Here is a 23,878-nt window from a genome sequence, read left to right on the forward strand (position 1 = left end):
GGCCCCGGGAGGGACGAGGGCCCCCCCCCGCCCCCAGAGCAGTGGCACCCGGAGCGCGCCCTGCGGGGCCCCGCACCCCCCACCGGTGAGCGCCCACCCCGGCGCCTGCATACATAGTGTCTACATGGTTTGTTTTCAGTGCACGGTAAATACGTGTGTCAGGAGTTACATTTATAGCTGCCGTTCTAAAAATACTACTATTAGAAAGTATCTCGTTACAATTCCAAAATAGAAAAAGGCATATAAAAGCTATAACCCTATACGTCTGAGAAAAGTCTGGGTAGAAACGGGAGCTTCCCCTCGCTGCTTGATGTGAGGCAGCGAACAGCCCCAGTGAGCGCGTGTGGCGATGGCGTGCGTGGGTCTGTGGGCGGGCCGTGGCCCGAGTCCGCCGCACACGCCGTCGAGGCCGACCTCCCCGGCCGCTGAGCGGGGACCCTCGGCGGAGGGGAGCCACCGACTGGGCACACAGTGGCTTCGGAGAACCGGGGAGCCCTGGAGGCCGCCAGGGCATGAGTGCAGTGCGGCACAAAGCCCCGCCTCCGGGGACGCCTCCGGGGAAAGGCCGTCGGGGTCCGGGCTGCGGCGGGGCGGCCTCCCAGCCGCGTTCGGTGGTGGGGCGTGGTGGTCACTTTTACCTGCGCGGGCGGGAAAGCTACTTCTTATTGGCGATCCTCCTCTTCCGCGTGGCCAGCATGTCGTAGAAGGGGTCCCTGCTGATGCTCGCTCTGGGGAGACACAACGGCCCGGTGAGGAGGCCTCCCCCCACACCCCCCCTGCCGGCACCCCGAGGGACCTCCGACCAGAGGACCACTGTGACCCCCGAGAGGCGCAGGGCCACCCTCCTGAGAGTCTGGGGACGGGCCATTCCTGCTCACACGGGCGGCACAGGCACACACACGCACACGCGTGCCCTCTCCCCCAGCGTCACGTGCGTGTCAGCCCTGACGTTCGCGCCCTCTAATTCACACCGCAAGCGTCCGGCTCCCACGTGACTGCCAGGGCCGGACGCCGCGGCAGACGCGTGCCAGCGCCCCATGGGCCCCTGGGGTTCGAAGGTCTCCAGTGACGTGGACAGACAACTGTGCAGGCTGCTTGCTTTCTCTGCCTGCGCTTCGAACCCACACTCTTGTGGGAGTTTCAAGTGCACCCATCGAGAGCAAGCCCTCAGAGCCCGAGGCCCCCACCCTGCGCCCCAGTAAAAGCCGCACCCACGCCCTGGCCGGGGAGCTCGGTGGTCAGAGCGCCACCCCGCAATGAGAAGGTTGCAGGCTCCACCCCCGGTCAGGGCCCCTGCAGGAGTCGACCGTGGCACGCCCATACGTGGGACAGCAGACCAGCGTTCCCCTCCCTCCCCCTTCCCCTCCGTCCCTCAAAAGCACAAGCAGCACCCCGGTGTGCGCACGCTACCCCCACCGCCCCGCCAGCCTGCGCGGCCCCCAGTGGACTCTGTCATTTCCAGGTCTTTAAAGTGACAGATCTGCACCTCTCTGACTTTTCTGATGGTCACTGCCGAAGGGTGTCCAGCGATCCTAGTAAGAATCACTGGGTCACTGTCGACAACGACAGCGGTCACGGGCGCGACGCGCAGGGGAGCACCCGGGCCGCACCTGATGGACTTCATCCACTCCTCCTTCTCCTCGGGGCTGGGCGCGGAGATGCGGTACACCACATGGTTGCCCTCCACCACTCGGCCGTCCGCCTCCGTCTTGCAGGCTTTGATGACCTGCCCTTTGTGACTCGGGTTGTAAAGCTCGAAACAGTTCTGGTGGGGACAGAGAGGGGCTGTCAGTGGGGGGGGACGGGAGGCTCTCCTGCTCCCCACAGGGCGGCCGGCCACTGGAGCGCCGGGGAGGACCCCGCCGGCAGGAGGAAGGCGGCTCACCGGCTTCCGCGGGTCCTCCACCTCCCTGATGCTGAGGTTCTCCAGCGGGATGATCCCCCGGGGCTCCTTGTCCTGCGGGAGTGGGGGAGAGGGCACACCAGCCTCAACACAAGGCAAGACCACGGGTCCCTCGGACGTGGGGGGCGGCGGGCCACCCGCCCCTCACTCACTGTCGTGTACTCGAAGTAGTAGAGGCAGTTGTCGGTCAGGATGAACCACCGCCGCTTCCAGGTCTTCACGCGCCCGCCTGCAAGCACAAGGGCCCCGTGAGCAGACCGGGGGCGGGCGGGCAGGCAGGCAGGGCGCCTAGGGCCCGGGCCACGCGAACCACTGCCTCCGGAAAGGCCACGGGGGGGCGGGGTAGCCGAGCTCGATTTCGGGTTTCCTTCCTTGGGAAGAGGCCCACCTGTCTAACACCTAACCACGTCCCGGACGAGCTGCGTGGCCTGGGCCACCCGGGCCTCTCGGGCCCGCCTGGCGACAAGCGGACGCACGGTGTGGGGCTCTGCTCGCCGGCACTCCCCCTCCCCCAGGCCTGCCCCTCGCCCTCACGGCCTCCCTGGGCCCCCAGACGGCTCCACTGCTCCCCCCAAATGCGCCTCCTGGAAAAGGCAGCCGTGACGAATGGGCTTCATTTCCTCACGTGGAAATGGCAACGGAGGGAAGTGGGTGCCGCCCCGGCTGTCCGGGACCTAATCCTGTTACGCCGGGGTCCTGATCGCATTACGGAGGGCTCTGGGCAGCCCTGGGGCCCAGCAAACTCAATTACTCCCGGGCCCGGGGGTATCAGATTGAATTCACCTCCTAACAGGGTCTGGGACACACGTGTCACCCACACACGCAGCTCCTCCGCGTGTACCCCTCCCGCCACGGAAGGGAAGAGCGTCTGTCCCCTTACATGCTCAGCGGGGACGACAAGCTGGCTTCCGGCTCTCGCCCCTGCTTCTGACGGGGCACAGAGCCGTCCAGAGACGAGCCCGCGAGTTCCCCTGCCTGCACGGGTCAGCTCTGACCCTCGCTCCCGTCTTTTTAACGACTGCTTCGTTCTCAAAACTCGGTGACTGTAAGGTGTTCACTCGACAACCGCGAGGCGGCAGCCCGACTGCTGCGTGCTGGCAAAGCACCCAGGCCTTGGGAAGACCACCTGCTCTCAGACTGAACCCAGAACGAGAGATGCCCTATCTCAGACGCCTTGGGCTGTGCTTCTGTGTCCAGGCCGTGGGTGCTGGGGGCCAACCTGGCGCGTCTCTGGCACCGGCTCGCAGGTGACTGACCTCCTCCTTGGCCCTCGGAGAGCGACGCGCACCAGCCACCCACCTCTAGTGGCCAGGCCAGCGCCGACACTGGGGCAGGAGCCTCTCCGGGCCCCGGGCGGGGCGGCCCGGTGAGCCTGCCAGCGCTGGCGTGCCCGCTCTCCGGCGGGAACAGCTCTCAGCACAGAGCAGACTCGGGGGCTGCTGGCGCTGTCGGGGACGGTAGCTCTCAGCTGCCACCTGGCCGGGAGGCTCGAGGGCTGAACAGCACCACCGTCACTAGCTTTGTGGCTTCTCACCAGAACACCAGGGCCTCGACTTCCCTCCCCAGAGACATGTGTACGCGGCTATGGGAGCGTGGAAGGGGCAGACCCCAGGCCCCCAGCTGTCCCCTGTGCTCAGGCCACGTCCAGCCACCGCATCGGGCCCCCTGGGCCCTGCTCAGGTCCCGGCAGCTCCGGACACTGCCCTGCGCACTAATGTCCTGGCCACTCATCTGCTCGACTGGGGGACAGGACAGGCTGGAAGACGAGCCCCGCTGGCCCCAGACACACCAGCCACCAGGAGCCTGCGCTGTCACCGCCTCTCAAGGGGCACTGAAGGGACAGGAGCGGGCACGCCAGCACTGGTGTTGGGGGCGCACCCCTTCTCCCAGCCCCCCGGGGCCCCAGGTCTGATGGGATCGCAGAGGCCACTGTACCCTGAAGGCCACTCAGGCATTCGGGTGCAAAAGCTATGCTTCCGTGTTCTTGGGCAGAGACCCGGAACTCTCCAGACCTCGATGAGGTCCGAGAAAAGTTGGAGCAAGGCCCCAAGCCCGAAGCGTGGACCTGGGGCCTGCTCCCACGCCCGCCACGCCTGCTCCCGCTGCCCCCACGCCGGGGACTCCTCCTCCCTTCATTAAGAACCAAACCACCAGAATTCTTATACGCCTTGCATCTCACCATCTGTTCTTGGAGCGCCTGGAGGATGTAGGCTGTCACATTGCACAGGCTCTAGTGGCACTATGAGGCAGAAACCCCAACCGACCCCCCAGTCAAAAACCCTACCGCCTCCTACGATTGCCCAGGAAACATAAAAACCACCCTGCTTCTTTGTCAACGGTTAGGATGCCTTTCAAATGTTCTGGGCTCTTCCCACGGTGGTGCAAGCATGCGCGGCCACAGGGTTAGTACCAGGGCAGAGTGAAAGGGGGGGCGGGGCTGCCGCAAGCCCTCTCCCTGCTGCTCTGGCCGGGAGGAGGGGCAGGCACCCCAGTGCGGCACCGGGTGAGATCGGCTGCACTCCGGCCACTCCTGCCCAGCCCAGGGTGTGGCTGGCACATCCACCGGCAAGTCCAAAGCCACGTGGGTCAGATGAGCGGCAGCCACAAATCAGAGCTTCATGCACACCGACAGGGCGAGAGACCGAGGGGGAGCCACCGCGCACGAACCTCCTCCCGCAGAAGCAGCGGGGACAGCCCGTCGCGGAACAGAAAGGCGGGACCCGCAGGCAGAAGGAAAACAACGAGAAGGCACATTTAAACCACTCGTGGAGCACCAGCCGCACCAAACACGGGGCGGAACGCAGTTCCTGGAGACGGTGCTCTGGGGCGCCGGCGCGGCCCAGCCGTCACTGCCTGCCGGGGGCGTGGACGGACGGCCCCCTTCGGGGAGTCTGGGGCGTGCGGCCGGCCACCGAGCGCGGCCTTCTCCTAATGACCTTGTTTTTCCCGGGCTGCCTTTGCTCGGGGCCCCGCTAGCGGAACTCGGAAGGCACGCGGCGCAGGAGGAGTGGCTGCGGGGCGCTGCGGGGCCCGGAGCGCGGTCCCCCCCCGCCCGCCCGCCCGCCCGCCGGCGCCGCTCACCCAGCTTCAGGAGCCAGCCCTCGCGGTCGGGGTTGAAGAACGTGTGTGTCAGGTCGTTGCCGTCGTCCTCCGGGATCTTGAACGGCTCGTTCTTGATGCTCTCGTACAAGTTCTGCGAGGGCAGCAGCAGCGCGCGCTTCAGCGGGGAGGACACCGGCCCTCCCCGGGCAGCCCACGCGTGGTGGTGGAGGGAGTGGGGACAGCACAGCAGCGGGGGACTCGCCGAAGAGGCGCTAAGGTCGGGGCACTGGCGCCACCCAGCTCACAGCCGAGGATCCAGGGCAAGCGCGGGGACCGGAGGAGGAACCGGAAGGGGCGGGGCGCGGTGCCCCGGAAGGGGCGGGGCCGCCGCTCACCCGCAGCAGCTCCTCCGGCAGGTCCCTGCCCTCGTTGATGCCCCGGTTCATGGTGACGAAGCGCTCGGCGGTGGGCTTGTCCCGCACGTTGTGGTTGTGCAGGCTGGTGTTGAGCATGATGATGGCGAAGGACAGCACGTAGCACGTGTCTGCAAGGAGCCAGCGGGCAGCGGGGGCTCAGCCTCGGGGGGCTCAGCCTCGGGGCAGCCGACGGGCCGGTCTGGCTCCCGTGTACCAGGCGACCTGTGTCCCGCAGGGCGCGCCTGGCAGGCCACAGGCAGAGCCGTCCCGCGCCCCGTCACTGACCTGTGGACTGGAAGACGCCGGGGTTGCACAGGCAGTAGCGGGAAGCGAAGGCCTCCATCATGCGGTCGATCTTCTGGGCCTCGCCTGGGAGCCTGAAGCTCCACAGGAACTGCCTGGAGAGACACGAGCGCCAGTGAGAGTGGCCGTCAGTTCCCAGGGTCCTGGCCTCACCCCCCTCCCCCGCCCCGGGGCCCAGGCCGGAGGCCAGGTGCACACGGCAGGTGCGCCGTTGGTGCGGATGACTCCAAGCGGCCTGCACTCAAGGCCGCAGCTGGCTAGACACCCTCCAGTCCCACCACAGAGCTCCTTCTGCTCGGCTGGGGAACATGGCAGGTGACTCAGGGATGACAGGCAGCTCCCTGCCCTCGGCCAGCCACCCACCGACACCCGCAGCAGTGAGTCAAGGCCTGTGGCTCAGGCCAGAGACGGAGCAACCACGAGAAACGGAATCTTGGCCACCGCGACCACGCCCCCAGACTTGCCTGACCAGCCGCGCCCTGTGTGGCCAGGTTCTCAGAAACTGACTCCGAGCCCTGGAGCCCGGGAATCCGGCCGCAGCATCCAGAGCTGGCAGCGCAGCTCAGCCCGGGCGCGCGGCCAAGCACAGGGCGAGACACAGAGGGTGGCGGCCTCACCCCACCCGTGGGAGGAAAGCCCACACACAGCCGCCGAGCCTCATTTAAAACGGAAGTCGGCAAAGGACCTGTGAACGGCACATGCACAGCCGGCGGCCCTGGAGAGGCCACGCGGAGAGAGGGGCGCCGGCGTCTGCAGGGACCCGGGCGGCCCTCCCGAGTGACGTGGCTCGGGTGTCTAGCTACCTCCGCTGGGGCAGCGGACCCCTGCTGCCCTCTTCTCCGGGACCACACGCGACAGGACGCTCACCGTAAGGCCTGGACCAGGTTGAGGTCGGCGAACTCGTGCAGCTCGACGAAGGCCTGCAGCACTTTGATGTTGAAGTCGTCCCTGGAAAGAGAAGAAGCCGCCTTCCAGCCCTCCGCAGACGCCTCCAAGACACACGTCCCCTCGGGCCCGTTTTCCTGGGTTTCAGTCGCGTGACTGATGCTCCAGGTACGGCCTGTTCGTGTGGTTCTGGCCTTGGTGCCCAGGGGACCCCGTGGGGGACCGACGTGACGTCACGACCGGTGGGTGTGAGGGCGAGGAGATCGCCGCCTGATCCCAAACGCGCGCGGGACCAGAGGCCTCTCCCTCCCACCCCCTGCGGAGGCTTGGAGCCCATTCTCTCTCCAGCACCCAAACGCCGGGAAGGCCCTGGCCGGGCGGTTCCGTAGGCTGGGGCATCCTCCCGTGCACTGCAAGGCTGCGGGTTTGATTCCCGGTCGGGAAGGGAAGCGTGTGGGGGGATGTTTCTCTCTCACATCACCATTTGTTCTCCCCTCCCCCCACTTCCTCCTCCTCTAGGATCAATGCACAGGGGTCCTCGGGGTCCCAGGGGACAGGGATTCTGAAGTCCAGAGGGGAAGCACCCCCCCGCTCGGCTCACCTCTCCCCCAGGTAGTCCCCGATGACGGTCTTGTTGAGGCCCTCGCCCTTGTACAGGAACTGGGCCACGTCCTCCGGGGAGCTCTGCAGCAGGTCGTTCTCGATGAGGAACTGGATCCCCTGCGGCAGGACGGGAGTGTGGGGGTGCTGCTCAGGACGGTCCCCGGGGCTCGCGCTCCAGTCACAGGGAGACGGGCGTGCGGGCTTGGGCACGGGCGAGACACCGCCCGGCCCCGCGGGGGCACACACTACTGCTCAGCATGGGGTGGGGGGGACAGTCTAGACGGCCCCCGCTGACCGCACACCCACACCCGCGCCTCTGGGCGCGCTGGCTGCCCCCTGCTGGTCGCAGATGCGTGTGCGTTTTCCCAGGCGGTCTGGGAAGCTGGGAACGCAGAGGGGCGGCTCCGGAGCACCCGCAGCCTCCCCACCCCACGGGCCTCGCCCCTTCTTCCCGGGTGAGCCCAGGGCTGCTGCTGGGCACCGGAGGCGCCTGACACGCGAAGGGGAAGCTCCGCACGAGGGGGGAAAGGCCTCTGGTCCGGGGACCGGCCGACAAACGGGTTCGCTCCACCCCACTCATCAGTGGCCCCTTTCCTCGATACAAACTTAAAACCGACTCTGTGTTTCTAAGAGGCAGCACGGCCACCTTTATCAAAAGGGAGCAGGCCGTTCAGGTGGGTCGGTCCACAGCATCTGGTGGGCCAGAGACACCCGATGCACCCCCTCACCTTTTTGGGGTCCATGTTGAACTTCTTCCTCCCCATGGCGACATGCTTGTTCCTCTGCGAGGTTTTGCTGTGCGTGGAGACAAGGAGGGCGCCGTTACCGGACGCGGCTCCCCCGGCACTGGGGTGGCCGAGGCCCTGGAGAGGGGACGTGGCCGAGGCCCTGGAGAGGGGACGTGGCCCCTTCCTGCCTGTGGTACCTCCTCCGGGGAAGGCTAGCGGTGGGGGGCGGTGACTTAAGACACGCACAGCTCCCAGCTGCACAGAGTCACCTGTGCGAGGTCAGTTCTGAGGGGCCGTGCTGCTCCCTGAACCGGGATGAGCCAGAGGAAGCCGGGGGAGGGGCCCCCAAGGCTCCGTACAGCCCCCCCGGCCCCCCACCCACCCCCGCCCGCCCTGCCGCGGCCGGGCTTACCTCTCCTCCACAGAGGTCAGGTTGTCGATCTCGGTCATCACTTCGGCGATTTCATACTTCAGCCTCTGTCGAGAGAGGAGGGAGGATGCTGAGGCGGGGCGGGGGCCTTTCCCCTCCTCCGCCGGACGCGGAGAAGCACCCGGGGCTGCTCCCCGGGGTCTCGCCTGGACGCCACGGGCCTGGACACACCTGTACCTACGGATCCAGAGGTGCTCTCCTAGTCGGCACCGGCCTGGCGCAGGAGAGAGAAGTGTTGCGACTCGTGCCCCCTCGCCAGGGGGTCAGAGGCATCCACGAGGCAGGTGCCTGAGTGTGAGTGTGTGTGAGTGTGTGTGAGTGTGCGTGTGAGAGGGAGGGAGAGGGGAGAGAAAGAAAGAGGGGGGAGAGAGAGAGGGAGAGAGAGAGAGAGAGGGAGGGGGAGAGAGAGAGAGAGAGAGAGGGAGAAAGCAGGAGGGGACCCCAGGGGGGATGTGTCGGGGGCCAGTGATGACGAAGGGGAGTGCTCAGCACCCTCGTGGGGGCTACGAGAAGGCAGCAACGCCCCCACCTGCCTCCCCCCTCATGGCCTCCGGGGCTCGTAGGAGGCCGGGGCAGGAGGTGAGGCTTCAGGGCCGTTAGCACAGGCCCCCCACCCCCCGTCTCGGGACAGCTTCTGTCCCTTTGCAGACTGTAGACAGAGCCCAGGGGGTGACCAGAGCGTGCGCCTGCGGCCCTGAGACGCACCAGGAGCCCCAGGAGGAGCAGACGTCCCTGCCCCTCCACAGGGAAGGCAGACCTTCCCGAGACCGCACGGCAGCATCACGACGAATGACCAAACAGACCATTGACCTGAAACGCCAGCGTCCGGCAGGAGTAGCGCCTGCCTGAGGGGGGTCGGCAGGGTCACCATACGGCTGTCATAATGTATCGTTTTAATTTGAACACTTCACCTAGAATGCCATAGGGTGTGCTGGGGTGTGACAGTGTTGCGTTACAGAGTGGCACGCTTATGAATTTGTAATAAAAGACTTTGTGCCCTGGCTGGGGCTGCTCAGTGGACTGAGCACCCGCCTGCGAACCGAAGGGTCGCAGGTTCGGTTCCCGGTCGGGGCACATGCCTGGGTTGTGGGCCAATGTTTCTCTCCCTCTCTTTCTCCCTCACTTCCCTTCTCTCTAAAAGTAAATAAATAAAATCTAAAAAAAATAAAAAATAAAAGACTTTGTAATAAAACAGGGGCGTCATTTGTGCCGGGCCCTGTACGCTCCGGTCCTCCAGCCCAGGCCCCTAGTCCGGGCATCTGACGTTTCCAAGAACGAAGGGTAACCTCAGAAGAAAACGCTCCAGGAATCATCCTTCGAGCACAAAGACATTTTTATTCGAAACCCTTTTATTCCGTGTGCCAAGAGACTTCAGACTCCAGCCGCGGGCTCCTAGAAAGGAGGCATTGTCTGGACAGGGCCTGGCCGCGCGGCCGGTGGCCCGAGAGGCCGCGCTGACTTTGGCAGGACGGCAACGGATGCTTCCCAAGGAAGAGCCACACGTCCGATGTCCCGGGGAGGCCCGGCGGGGAGCAGCGAGCGCGGGTCTCCCGGACGGGTCTGGCAACAGCCGCAGACCCTCCGACCCCGAGAAGGGCGTCCCTCCCTTGCGTCTCCTGCGGGACCCCGCCCGGCCCCCTGAGCTCACGCAGACGGAAGCCCAGTGCTCCTGGGCCTGGGCTGTGTTGGCTGGGGGACTGGGGGGGGGCAGGCACCTGGTGTGCACCTGGAACCCCACGGGGGCGCAGTCACCGACGGCAGAGACGCCCGAGGCACCGAAACGGGGCGGCAACGTCCTCGGTGCTGGGGACACTGCTGCACAAAACCGGGTCTCCCCAGACAGTCTCGGGGAGCAGTGCGCCTGCAGATTGCCGCTGCTGTCTGAAAATGACTGTGGTGGCTCTGCAGTCAGGTGTCCCCCACGGCTGACTGGGGACCTGTGGCGTCCTGGGGGCCACCAGGGCCGTGCCGCCTGGCGAGCCGGTCGGTCCCCGCTGCGCCGGCCCCAGGCGCTGGCCTTCCTGCTCCTCCTGCTCCGTCCCTTCGGGCCGCGCAGACGGACACGCGCCAGACGCCGACTTTTTCCCCTGGCCCTGAAGCTCCTTGGCTTAATCTTTGACCCAAAAGCAAAAACCAGAAGATTTTTTTTTTACCTCGATGTCATCGATAAGTTCCTTTTTCCTCCGACGGATGTCGAGAAGCTCTTCCCTCTCTTCTAAGGACAGGTCTTCAGGCACTGAAAGGAAAACAACTCAAATGAACAACCGAACTACCGCCCGCCCCGGAGAACAACTCGGCAGGCACTGCCCGGCCCGCACGGGCGACGCGGCAGGTGGGGGTTTGACCCTGCTAACCCTCAGGTAACCCTCAGGAACCCGGGCGCGGCGGCACTGCCTGTGGCAGGAAAACAGCCTGAACCCCACAGTAAGGAATGAGCCCATTGTGGTATTTACAAAACCGAATCCCTGGTTACAAAACCAAAAAAGCCTGTCTCGAGGGCGGACACTGCCCCTGCGCTCCTGAAGGTGCCGGAAGGTGCCGGAAGACACAGGTATCCCGGCAGGGTGTAGACGAGTGCATGTGAAGGACCAAAACCAAATTCTCGACGGCAGCTCCTTCTGAAAGGGCTGGGGGTGGCCGGAGCCGCATCCCCGAAGGACAGTCCCGGTGCCGTGGGACGTGGGCATTGGCTGCATTTTCTTCTAACGGACACACTTGTTCCTCACAGCCTCTCGCTGACGGCTAACCTCCCCAGTATTCACCGTCCCCGCCAGGTCCACGTTCTCTCCTCCTCGATTACAGTCATTCACTGCCTAACGATGGGGGGGGGGGGGTCTTTCTCCACCGTTAGGTGCGGACTGGCTCTGGGACTTCCCTTGACCCAGAGAACACGGCCCAGGTGGCTCTGTGCGAGGCCCGGAACCTCCGCTGTCCCCGGACCCCGAGCCCTGTGCTCTGGGGAGCCCAGAGGGAGCCCCAGACACCCCAGCCGCCCCAGCCCCCTCGGCCCAGGCCCCAGGCGGGTGAGGGCAGCCCTGGGAGGAGTGCGGCCCCCCGGCTGGCCGGCCAACTGTATCCACATGAGAGGGGGCCCCGACGGGAGCAGGCCCCAACCTGCCTGCCAGTGCCCACAGCTGCGGCGGCAACCCACAGTTGTTTTACGCCAACCACTTTGTAATACTTTGTTACGCGGTCATCAGTAACTGATACATTTACAATGAACACAGGTGGGAAAAGGACCAAGGCTTAACACCCGGACATAAAGAAACAAGCAACAAAAAAGAAACTGCAAGAAGCACCTTTAAAAGACAAGAATAGGGAACAGTTGAAGGGGAAAGGGTGGCGAGAGAAACACCAGACAAACCTCACCGAAAGAAAGCCGGTCCCCTTACATTAGCACAGGCACACCAGGTGAAGACAGTCACCAGATCATGACATAACATCCCATTAATCACACGATTAATACGTCTGAATGTATGTAGCTAACAACATGGCCTCAAAATATTTAAAGCAAAAATCAGCAGAGGTGCATGTGAAAAAAAAGATACAGATTTGACGAATACAATCGACAGGCTAGTCAGACATAACATGCCTCATCCATTAAAGGTGCACATTGGCGACATGTGTGAAATCGATTGTGACAGATACAGGTCGCTGCCCCCACATCCGGGAGTGGGCCTGTCACCGCCCGAGGCGCACCGGGACGGACGGCTGCTCCCGGGTGTGTCTGTCACAGACAGGACTCAGAGCAGGCCATCGGATGGGGCAGGAGGAGCCGGGGACAGCTTCTGACGTCCACCGGCACCTCCGGGTGCCCCCCGGAGTGCCTCGGCTCCTGGGGGAACCTGAAGCACTGGAGAAGCCCGGGAACCCCAAAGCAGCTTTCTTTGACGACACACTGTGTCGCCCACGCCTCCGGCGGCACAGGGGACAAAAGCGTCAGAGAAAAACACCTGCACCGGCCCTGCAGAAGAGACACCCCGAGGAGCGGGGCTCCGACCGTGCGGAAGGGCGCCTCCGACCCACGGACGCCGCTCACGGTTCGCTTTGTACATGCACGTACGATAAGTAAAGGTTATGTAATAATCAACGTCGAAATGCATTTCAAGGACTCTTGCGATCAATATAAATGAAAATCCTAAGTGAGAAGAAATTAAGTCTGGGTTTTTGGGCAGCCTTTGTCTTGTAGGTAGAACATAGAATAACGCTGCATCTTGTCACCGACGGAGCCAGACCCGGTCAGATGGGGGCGCCCAGCAGCCACACCCCGCCCCCCACTGCACGCTGTCCCAGGGCCGCCTGGCCCACGCAGACGGTCTTCTCCAACCTCACAGGGCCACGGGGGCGGACGCTGTGCCCTGCCTTTGCTCAGTCTCTGCAGGCGTCTGGCTGTACATTAAGCAGAGGCGACTTTATTTATTCAATTCGTTAGTTAGTTAATTGGCCTGACATGGTCTGCAAGACCGTACCGGCTCCCGATGTACCTACCGCTCGACAAAACACCGCCTGCACCGGCACCGGGTGCCCCGTCGCCCAAAGCGAAGAGTCCTTCTGCCCCCACCCCCCTTGTCCCTCTGGCGATCACCACACTGTTGCTGTGTCTCACACCGATAATGGTTTCCTTAATCCCGTCGACGGTTCCCGCCCAGCCCCCAGCCCCTCCCCTCGGGCAGGTGTCCGTCTCTGCCACGTTTCTGCGCTTCTGTCTCTGTTTTGCTTGTTACTTGGGTTTGTTCGTTACATTTGACAAAAAAGGGAGATGGTAAGGCATTTGTGTCTGCCTGGGTTATTTCACTTGGCATAAAGCTCTCCAGACCCACCCATGCCGTCTCTCGAAAGCTCTCTCACAGCTGGGCTTCTGCAGACCAAGCAGGCTCCGCCCCCGCGACGTGCTGCCCGGAGGAGAATGACGCCAGGGTCCTCCCCGGGCCTTTTCGTAAAGGCTGCCTCGGGCTGCCGGGAAGGGCGCAGTCACGGAGGACTTCCCGGGAGAGCGTTCTCACGCTCCTTCTCCAGCTTTCGGGAAGCGGAAGCGTTGGGGCAGCAGGGCTTCCTGACTCAGACGTGTGGACCCCACCCCAGCCGGGGCCACACGTGGAACCCAGCGACCCCCCCGGCAGGGTCGCCCGGGAGGACTTCCTGGAGTGGCTCCCCTCTGGAGACCAGGCCAGGAGCACCCCGGCCCTCGGTGCCGCGCCCTCCCCTCCTGCTCCGCGCACTCGGTCAGCGTGCTCCGTGCGCCTGCGGCAGAGCTCTTACCGAAAGGACCGGCGTCGCAAAGACCACGCCCTCTGAGCCGAGGGCAGATGAAGCGAGGAAATCCCACTTGTTTGGAAATGCAGGGATGCACACAGTTCTAAGCAACGCACGGGACGGAGGGGACGCGCGGCGAGCCGGGAAACTCGGAGAGGAGGATGATGATGGAGTCACTGCGCATCGACCCCCGCAGGTCCCGGCTAAGGCGGGCCGAGGAGGCCGCCACTCAAAATGCTGCTTCCAGACGACAGCGAGGTTGAAAACGACGAGCTAAGCCTTCACCTTTACAATTTTGCAAAGTAACTGTCTAAACCCAAAGGAGAACACGGAGAAGAATTCACTTTCCAAAGGCAAGAAAGTGCAGCCGCTTTGACGCACCGGCAGCTCCTCAAGAAGCCGAGCCTGGGGTCTGCGTGGGGGCCGGCACTTCCCCTCCTGTCCGTGCGCCCAGGACAACAACGGGAACCTCACGGAAGTCACGCGCAGACGCACGGATGCACGGACACGCACCCAGCACCGCTCGCCGTCGCCAGAAGGTGGCGACAACCCAGGAGTCCTGCAGTGGGTGAGGGCACGATGAACTATGTGCACCCGGGGCCGTGGGTCACCGGCCACGGAAGTGAGGGAAACCGGCCGGGGCAGCGGCCTGTATGGGTGGCCAAGGGCGCTGTGCTGGGGGAGGGGGGCAGTCTCTAAAGGCCGCACGCCGCGGGGTTCAAGGACACAGCACTTCAAAACGCCAGGAGCACAGAGTGGGGAGGAGAACGGCGGGTGCCTGGGGTTCAGGAAGGCTGGGCAGCGGCCAGCAGGTGGGGCAGCAGCCAGCAGGTGGGGCTCTGAGGGGCGGCAGCAGAGAGGTGCAGATGCCTGCGGCGATGGACGGTTCCGGATCTAGGCTGCAGGGTTGCTGATAAGATGAGGTGGGCAGATAACAAGACAACAATGTGGTGATAAGATGACACAGCCCTACCCCTCCCACACACTGTACCAGCGTCAACGACCTGCTCTGACAGTGCATGGGACTCTGTCCCTGAGCTGTGGCTGCTAAGAGACAGTGGGTGACGGGCAAGTGAGACCGATCGTACCAGCTTTGTAACTCGCTGGGAATTAGCCAACATTTAAAGTTAAAAAAAACAAAACAAAAAACTGACATCGCCTAAGGGGGAAACCCAGGGGACTGGGCAGAGGAAGTGGGACACCGCCCCCCATCTCCGCCTGCACAGGCCCCGAGAGCCACCCCCCGGGAAACGCAGCTCAAGAGCTGAGGTGGTCCCTCCCGCCTGGGGGCTTGTCACCGCGTGGGGGCGGGGGGGGGGGGGGGGGACGACGGGCCCTGGGGCGCTAAGGAAACGCGGAGCAGACTTTCAGAGACGGAGCCGTCCAGGACCGTCATCGTCCCTGAGTGACCAGCCGGGCTGCCTCGTTCTGGACGTGCGACACCAAACGGGCAGGAGGAGGGGACGCCTCACAGGCTGCACGCGCTCCAGGAGCGCTTTCCTGGGGACTCGCCTCCGATGACCAGGTCTTTGCTGCTGTCCAACTCGGAAGTCCCCTTCGCGGTTTCAGGGGCTGGTCACGGCAGCCCCTCCTTCCAGATACGGAAAGTTGTTCTATTTCCTGTGGCCGCTCCAACAAACCACCACAACCCCGGTGACTTGGAACACGCCTCGTTCTTGTGCAGTGCTGGAGGTCACCAGCCCAAGGTTGGTCCCCGGGGCCACATCGGAGGCCCGGGGAGAATCCCTTTGCTTCCCTTTGTCCCCAGGCACCCTCCCCGGCCTCCCCCAGGTTAACCACTCTTCTGATTCCCATTGCCACCGATGGGTCTCGTCCGTCCTTGGTCCCAGCCATTTCCTAGAAATGGGGTCACGCACTGTGTGTGGTCTTCGGGAGCCGGCTTCTTTAACTCAGTGTGATGCTTTCGAGCAGGTGTCAGCACGTCCTCCCCTCGTGTGGCCGAGGACCTTTCCGTTGAGCAGAGAGGCCACCCCCTGTGTATCCAGTCGCCTGCGACGGACACCGGGGTTGTCGCCACCTTCTGGCGGCTGTGGGCAGTGCCGCTGTGCGAGTTGGCGCACCAGCTTCGATGTGGTGCGTCACCACAGCCGCCGAAGTCCTCGCCGCCGTGTGGGTGTGTGTGTGGGGGGGGGGGGGTGTCCCAAAGGCTGTCTGTCGAGCGCCACACACAGGAGCCTCGCTGGCTGGCGCAGCACGCGGCCCCGCCCGCTCACCCTTTACGGTCTGCACAGAGAGCTGGAGCACGCGCGTGCCGGAGAGGCGGGCGAGAGGCCGCAGGAAAAGCAGCGGCAACCCCACCGCAGAGGCGACCACCCCAGTGACCGTTTCAGACTCGATCCCTCTAGAGTACAGACACACACACACGCGCGCACACACACACACACACACACACACAGTTTTAAAACAATTTTTCAATGGGGTGACGCTAACGCCAGCGACCCTGATGGAATGGGCAGGTCGGGGTCCAGGCTGCACTGGGGGGCTTGGCCCGTTCTTAGGGCCACTTTCTTCTTCTTTATCTTTAAAGTAAATACTATTTTCTTTCTTTTTTAAAAAGTATTTTATTTATTTTCAGAGAGGGAAGGGAGGGAGAGAGAGAGAGAGAAACATCAATGTGCGGTTGCTGGGGGCCATGGCCTGCAACCCAGGCATGTGCCCTGACTGGGAATCGAACCTGCGACACTTTGGTTCACAGCCTGCGCTCAATCCACTGAGCTACGCCAGCCAGGTAGGGCCACTTTCTTCTTACAATGAGAACCTCACTCTGTCGCTTCTCCTCTTGACCACACAAACTGGCACTTTATAAAATGCCATCCTATCCTTTTAAAACAACTCTGTAATGATATGGTAATCAATAAAAACAAAACAAAAATCTCAACTATTATAGGACCGAGGTCTGTCTTGTATGAAAACTAAGTTTCTTAGGTCACAATTTAACCTCGATCCTTCTTAGTTTATTTTAAATCAAAACTTGCTCCCAACAGGAAAGGACTATACTCATTAAATAATGCGAAAATTAATCTAAACAGCAAGATCTAACAGAGAAAGAATGACTAGCTTTCACATATCCACTTGACTTTTTTTTGAAGATTTTATTTATTTTTAGGGAGAGAAGGGTGGGCAAAAGAGAGGGAAAGAAACATCGATGTATGAGAGAAACATTGCCCACCTCCAACCAGGGACCTCGCCCACAACCCAGACGTGTGCCCTGACCGGGAATCGAACCGGTGACCTTTTGGTTCACAGGACGATGCCCAATCCACTGAGCCACACCAGCCAGGGCTTCCACTTAACTTCAAACGCTTCAATTGTAAGCAGTTTTCAAGCCCTCCACACTCGGTCAACAGAACCAAAGGGTGGCGATGTTTTTTACTGGGCTGCCCTGCCGCCTGTCACAGGGGTGGGCGGTCCATGCTGAAGCAAGGAGAGGCTGGCATCTGAGCACAGACATGCCTGCGCCCTTGACCTTCCACGATTTTGCTCCTGAAGCCGCACCCTCTCTTTTATCTTCAACTGCTCTCTTCCTACCGGCTTCCTCCCATCCATGTATAAACATAAACACACTAAGACCTCTCCCAGCCCCCCCCCCCCAACCCACACTCCTCGGCCTTATCGCACGGTCTCCCGTCTCCTCACATAAACCATTAGAGAGGTCTGCACTCGCTCGCGGCTTCTGAAACAAAGACAGATGATCTAAACACCGTTAATGAGCCCGCGTCAGGAAGTGCGCACCGAAATGCACCGAGGCTGCAAGGACAGCAGCGTGCATGGCGCTGGTACAAGGACAGGTGGCAAGAGCAGCGGAACAGAACACACAGCCTCAGAACACAACCGCGTCTGGGAAGCCCTTCAGAGCACGGTCCCTTCAAGAAGCAGAGCCAGGCTCAGTGGATGGAGCGCGGGCTGCAAACCAAAGCATCGCAGGTTCGATTCCCAGTCAGGGCACATGCCTGGGTTGCAGGCCATAACCCCCAGCAACCGCACATTGAGGTTTCTCTCTCTTTCTTCCTCCTTTCCCTCTCTAAAAATAAATAAATAAAACCTTTAAAAAAAAGAAGCAGAGCTGGGACAATGGGGTACCCGCCCTGGAAAGGGGTGAGGCGGAAAACCTCACACCAGGTACAAAAAGTAACTCAAAATGGATCGGTGAGCTCAACACAAGAGCTAAAACCACAGAAGTCAGAGAAGAAAACCCAGGGTTGAATCTTCACACAGCTGGACTCAGCCCTGCATTTCAGACACGATGCCCAAAGTGAAGGCGACAAGGGAAACAATAAATCAAACCTTGAAATTAAAAACATGTGTGCATCGAAGGACACTTTCCAAAAAAGCGGAAAGACAACCTAGAGAACGGGAGTAAATATTTGCAAATCCTACACCTGCTAAGAGTCTCTCGTCCAGAATGCATCAAGAACGCTCACAACTCAACAACAAGTCCCACCAGGTTTAAACATTCAGAGGACGTGAACAGACGTGTCTGTGAAGACACACAGATACCCAGCAAGCCCTTGGGGAGACGCTCGAGGTCAGGGGGACATGCACACGGGAACCACCACGAGACAGCACCTCACGCCCCCAGGATGGCTAGGACGCCAGTTTTAAAAGAAGGCTAACTTGGCCAGGACGTGGAGCAGTCGGAACCTTTGTGTTTTGCTGGCGGGAACGTAAGATGGTTCAGTGGCTCTGCGAAACACGTTAGCAGCTTCTCAGGAAGTTAGACACAGAATCACTATGTGGCCCAGAGACACTGAAAGGAAGGCGATTAAACAAACACTACACACGAATGAATGTTCACGGGGCACCATTTGCAACAGCCAGAAGAGGGGGGAACTGCCCAGATGCTCGTCCAGAGATGAGCGGATGGACCAGTCGTGGTATGACCATACAGTGGAACATTATTCTGCAAAAAATTAAAAAAAATTTTTTTAAACCCTCCTGAAACCTGCAACCACTCGGATGAACCTAAAAAGCGCACGGAGTGGACAAAGCAAGATGCAGAAGACCCCAGACTCCACTGACGTCCAGCGCCCGGACAAGGTCAGCCTGCGGAGACGCAGAGATGGGTGGTGGCTGAGCTGGCGCAAGAACCAAACGCAGATGGGCTGGGGGGTCCCATCAGCATGACGGAACGTTCTGAAACTGAGTGGGCGATGGCTCCACACGCCTGCAGATTCACCCCAAGCCACCGAGTGGCACACCTGACGTGGGAGGATCTTATGGTGCACGAACTGTGTCTCAGTAAAGCCGCCAGGAAAAACACGGGTTTGGGTCAGGCTCTCTGCTGTGGAGCCCCGGCACGGGGGACCCTCGGGCCCTCACCCTGCGTCCCGCACCCCCTTTTCCTCCTCGCCCGCTGAGACTCCGGCGGAAGCAGGACAGCTAGCACGCGCAGCCCACGATGGGGGGCCTGGCCCCAAACGGAGTCTAAGCCAGTGGCTGGCCTGTCGGATACTGAACAGAGGCCTCGTGTCAGTAAGGTCTGAACAATGAGTTAAACCAGGACAACGCAACTTCATGCACGTCGCGCCTCCAACAACACGAGGGGTGTGCTCGCCGCCACAGACCCCGTGCGTCGTCACCGGGACCGCTCCGGGCACAGAGGTCCAGCTACGGGCAAACACTTCCCAAACCGGCCTCAGCTTGCGACGACGCTTGTGAAAATTACAGGTGGAGAAAGTCTTCGCTGCACTTATTTTTTAAAAAAAGAAGAAAGGACATCGCGTCTCTAAACAAAGAAAAAGTGACTTGAGGTGTCCGTCACGAGGTGGCCCAGAACGCCCACCTCCTGCGTCACCGTCACCGGCCCGACAGACCACGGCCCAGGCCACGTGTCTGGGCCCGGCCGGCTGCTACTGGAAGCTGGAAGGGCGGGACAGCCCCCGTCTGAAGACCCCCAGCTCCCCCCATAGCCGCGCCTCAGGAGGAAGCCCACTGCCCGGCGTCCTGGCCCGCAGAGTCCTGGCCCGCAGAGCCGGGCACACGTTTGCCCGCTCCCGCCGGGAGCCTGGACCGGTCCTCCGTCTGCACAGACTCGACGCAGCTGCACGCCAAACATCCGACACTGTGATTCCCGTTCTCGAACATCTCAAAGGGGGAAAAGCTGAGGAATTCAACGCTGCGTGGGGGCGGGGGCGGGGGCGGGGGCGCGCTGTTTCAGGGCAGAGCCGGTGGAATCCACGTGGTTTTCATCCCGCAGTCCAGGGAGGAAGGTGAGGCCGGCAGTCTGGGCTGAACGTCCCTGCCGGGGAGGCTCTGGCCGCCCCGGGGCTGCGGTCCTGGGAACCCAGCGACCGGCCGGAAGTCCTGAAAGTCCCAGGGATGAGCTGGCTCCCACGGGACCAAAGGCGGGCAGGGCGGGCGGGCGCTGGGACGTCCGGAGGCAGGGTCAAGAGGGCAGAGCCGGCAGGTGGGTGCGCGCGCCCTGCCCTCCAAACCCAGGAGAAAGGACAGGAGAGGTTTTTGTTGTTGTTTTTTAAAGATTTTATTTATCTATTTTTAGAGAGAGAGAGAGGGAGAGAGAGAGAGAGAAACATCAATGTGCAGTTGCTGGGGGTCATGGCCTGCAACCCAGGCATGTGCCCTGACTGGGAATCGAACCTGCGATGCCTGTTTCGCAGCCCGCACTCAATCCACTGAGCTACGCCAGCCAGGGCAGGAGAGGTTTATAAAAACGGGAGATGGGTGAGAGCCTAGAAATGCTGAGCTCGCCACAGAGGAAGAAAACGGAGAGGACCGGGTCGAAGGAGAACTCGGTGTCGAAGGAGAACCCCGCGTCGAGGAGACGCCCGGGCGCCCCAGGGCTGCCAAGCACAGGGGAACGGGGCCCCGCACACGCGAGCCGGCGGGCACGCTGCGTGCAGACGGTTCAGGGAGCGCGGAGTGGCGCTGCCGGGAGGCCGGTAATGAAAACCATACAGCCGGCTCCGCGGGTGGAAAAGGGCGTCTGATAAAATTCGACAGCCCTTCCGGACTTGGGGGGAAAAAATGCAGTGAACTAAGAATAGAAGATGTGAGGGTCCAGGGACGGTCTGTGGCGGACGTGGGGACGGTCCCACTGGGGACGGGACCGAAGGAGGGGCCCTGTCACAGCCCGTGCTCCACACAAAGGCCTGGCAGGTCTTCCAGGGCCGGGGAAACCGGGCTTGGGGCCCCGGTCGGGTCGGGGAACCACAGGGACGCATTTGCATCAACCGAGTTTTGCATAAATAGCAAGTGTGCCTTCCCCCAGCCAAAGGGACTCCTGAATTCTGTGGGTGCGCCTCCAAGCGGGCAGTATCTCCCCACCTTGACGGAAAACGCTGTGGTTCCTCCAGCACAAAAACTGCCCCGTGAACGAGGACGAGGCCCCGTGCCGGACCCGAGCGGGACCAGGGCACGAACGCTGCCACCCCGGGAGGACACTCGAGGAGCCCCTGGTCTCCGTGCGGCAGCCGCTCCTCAGCTGTGAGGCCGAGGCAGGCGGGCGGGCCTCCCGCAGCCAGATCGCCACGCGGTGCGCTCGACGCCGAGGCTCCGGTGTGGGAAGGCACTCGTAAATGACGTGTGTGACGGCGTGACGCCTCCCCTCGTTCCAGATCCAGGCTATTTCAGTGTTTCCCTCTGCTGCACGGAGGCCCACGGAGGACCGTCCAGGAAACGGCGGTCTGGATTCTCCACTCCCTTCCGTCACCGAGGACCCCCGCCGCCTGCCTCGCACCTGCTGTCCGGCTGCAGGGGCAGGTGACAGAGAGCAGGTGACAATGCACAGGATGCTGGGGTGGGGGGGGGAGCCGGCGTGTCTGCCTCGCAGGGAGGTTTCCAGTCTGACGCCTGCTGGCTTTACCATGCATCCTCCTCCGTGTCCACAGGACAACGGAAGAACACAGTGAAAGTGCCCTCTGGCCAGGCTCTGCTCACAATCCCGGGCTGGGCTCCGGCAGGGAGTGCCTGGGGGGTGGGGGGAAGGGCTGGAAAGAAGTCTTTGTGAGGGAAGAAGCGAGGGCCCGAGTTGTGTGGGAGAGCGGGATTCGGGGGTCAGGCCACACTGAAAGGGCCCGGCTGGCAGCAAAGAGACCATCCCGCCCCCCTGCCACCAAATGACCTTAAAAATAAAAAGTGAACAGTTTTAAAGCGAGCAGAGAAAGCCAAAGAACTTCTCATCTGCGCCCAGGCCACGCTCAACTTTAACATTTAGCTTCTGGAAATGTGGCCGTCTCCCTCCCTCTGAGAAGTGTTGTCCTCGCTCTCTGTCCACGCCCCCCCCACACTGGCCAGAGCCACAGCGGGGAGCCCCCTGCGCTGGGGAACACTGCATTTGTAAGGCTGTAAAACCGCTCTTTTTATTTTTACAGATCTCCCCCCTCCATGCTGCCCTATCTTCTCTCCTGTATTCTTGTGATGGGGAAAAAGCACCTCATGTGTCGGACACTTTCTCGGTGACTGGTGTGTCGCTGAGGACGCGGTGACAGGACATCATGAGACGCCGTGCAGCCTGCTCCAGGCCCCTCACTCCGGAGGCCCTGGAGCACCCTGGGACGGGACGCGGGGACCGCTGCGCGCCCACGGCACCCGCCCGCCCGCCGTCCTCAGAGCAGAGAGAGGCACAGCTGCTGAACAGCTGTCCGGCGACAGGATACATCAGAGGAGCAGAAAGTAAACCCCGAACGAGCCAAGGAAAGTGGAGGGGAAGTCCAAGGAGGAAATATGCGGCTCTCCAAGGAAAGCTGGCCAGGGCGCCAGCCTGCCGGGCCGATTCAGATGTCTGAGTGCTAAATCTGCCCCCGAAACGATAAAACGTTTCTGCTTCGAGTTTAAAAATACAGTGTTGCCAAGCAGGCCGCAGGGAGAGGCGGCTGTGGCTGCAGCGTTCCCCTCCCCCCTTACAGCCCTCACAAGCCTCGTGCAGGCTCTCTAACCTAGCGAGGGCCCCCTGCCTCGCCTGCACAATGGGGCTGGTCATTCCCCCCCCCCCCCCCCGGGGATTTTGGAGAATCACAGGCGAGCTGATACACCAAATGCAAAGTGCTTGGTGCAGCTTCTGGTGCATACCGGACAGTAAGCATTAAGCAGTAACCACTAGTGTTGTTGCTACTGTTGTTGTTGTATCAATTACTATCGACACTCTTTACCTAGAAACTCACAGAAGTAACCTCTTCTCCTTAAAGCAGAGCCTCAGACACCTAAAGCTAAGAATACCTATTCCCACTGTGCTAGGGATAAAGGAACTTTTCTGCATGTTTTTTTTTTTTTTTGCTCTTTTAACCCAGGAAACCATCAAGTGACTAATGCAAACCCCAGACAGACAGAACACGTCAAAAATGAAAACTTGGAATCCCAGTTTGCATTCCACTCTGTTAGCCACCAGATGCAAGGGACGTCCTGTGACCTGGAGGAATGAAACTCCACTTTGAAGAATGTTCATCACCACGCAATTTACATGCCAAAAAAAAAAAAAAAAAGCCCCGAAACGGAGAACCTACGCATTCACAGCAGGAGACAAGGCAGGCGCTGGAAGGAGAGAACGCCAGGCAACCATCCAACGACACAGGGTGGGTTTCCCAACAAGGGAGGGTGACCGGGGTTGCGCCCAGTCTCTGCCCGGTTCTCCTGCCTCCCGCCCTCCACTTACTCTCCTCCCCGAGGCTCTGCCCCTGCCCCTGCGAGACCACCAAGGGCACAGGGACTGTGAGCCTCGAGGTCCCTCCTTGCAGACCCCCTGCCGTCAGAAAGCGCCGGAGCCTTGGGCCTGCTGTCCCTCTAGGCCCAGGACTCTGACCAAGAGAGCGTGACCAAGAAATGGGAAATTCAGAAATTGCTTTGCCAGCGCCGGCAACACCGGGGGCCCAGTGGTGACGGCTGCAGCGGCGGCCACGGTAACCTAAACCAGGCTGCTCCTGTGGCTGCCTGTGGCCGGCCTGTGGCTGCCCAGCTTCCTGAGGCTTTCGGTCCGTTTTCTGGGCGTGGCTCTCTAGACTGCTACAGGTTCTGCAACTCCCCCATGTCTTTCCAATGATGTCCTTACACACTTGAATTAACCAGAGTCACCACCTCTGTGACCATCGGGGTCGGCTGTCAGTGTCAGCATCTGGCACTCTTGACTCGCCCTCCGCTCCTCGGGTCCCTCGAAACCGCTTTCCCACCACGTCGGCCCCGCCTCCCCGGCCCGGGGCATCTCAGGCTGCACCCCGGCACTGCTCTCCCTTCCCAAGTTCCGGAGTCCTGCTGCTCCCGGGGAGTCGCCCCCCCCCCCAACCCCGCAGTCCCTGGTCCTGCCTCCCCTCGGTCGACTCACTCCCCAGGGGCGGACTCCTCCAGG

General features: G+C 61.8%; 1 protein-coding gene across 1 annotated transcript in view; it reads right to left on the reverse strand.

The window, feature by feature from the left end:
- Window positions 1-630: 630 nt before the first annotated feature.
- CYTH3 (cytohesin 3) overlaps window positions 631-23,878 on the reverse strand; it is a 44,593-nt gene continuing 21,345 nt past the window's right edge. Inside the window, exons 2-13 of the mRNA XM_036014283.1 lie at window positions 10,464-10,546; window positions 8,293-8,357; window positions 7,881-7,947; window positions 7,151-7,269; window positions 6,532-6,612; window positions 5,647-5,759; window positions 5,341-5,489; window positions 4,985-5,096; window positions 2,056-2,132; window positions 1,886-1,957; window positions 1,611-1,765; window positions 631-728 (exon numbers count right to left, since the gene is read on the reverse strand). Coding sequence (XP_035870176.1) covers window positions 656-728; window positions 1,611-1,765; window positions 1,886-1,957; window positions 2,056-2,132; window positions 4,985-5,096; window positions 5,341-5,489; window positions 5,647-5,759; window positions 6,532-6,612; window positions 7,151-7,269; window positions 7,881-7,947; window positions 8,293-8,357; window positions 10,464-10,546 — 1,166 coding nt within the window. The 3' untranslated portion in view covers window positions 631-655. The remainder of the gene's footprint in view (window positions 729-1,610; window positions 1,766-1,885; window positions 1,958-2,055; window positions 2,133-4,984; window positions 5,097-5,340; window positions 5,490-5,646; window positions 5,760-6,531; window positions 6,613-7,150; window positions 7,270-7,880; window positions 7,948-8,292; window positions 8,358-10,463; window positions 10,547-23,878) is intronic.

Source organism: Phyllostomus discolor, chromosome 13, assembly GCF_004126475.2.
Source record: "Phyllostomus discolor isolate MPI-MPIP mPhyDis1 chromosome 13, mPhyDis1.pri.v3, whole genome shotgun sequence".
In the NCBI taxonomy this organism is placed as follows: domain Eukaryota; kingdom Metazoa; phylum Chordata; class Mammalia; order Chiroptera; family Phyllostomidae; genus Phyllostomus; species Phyllostomus discolor.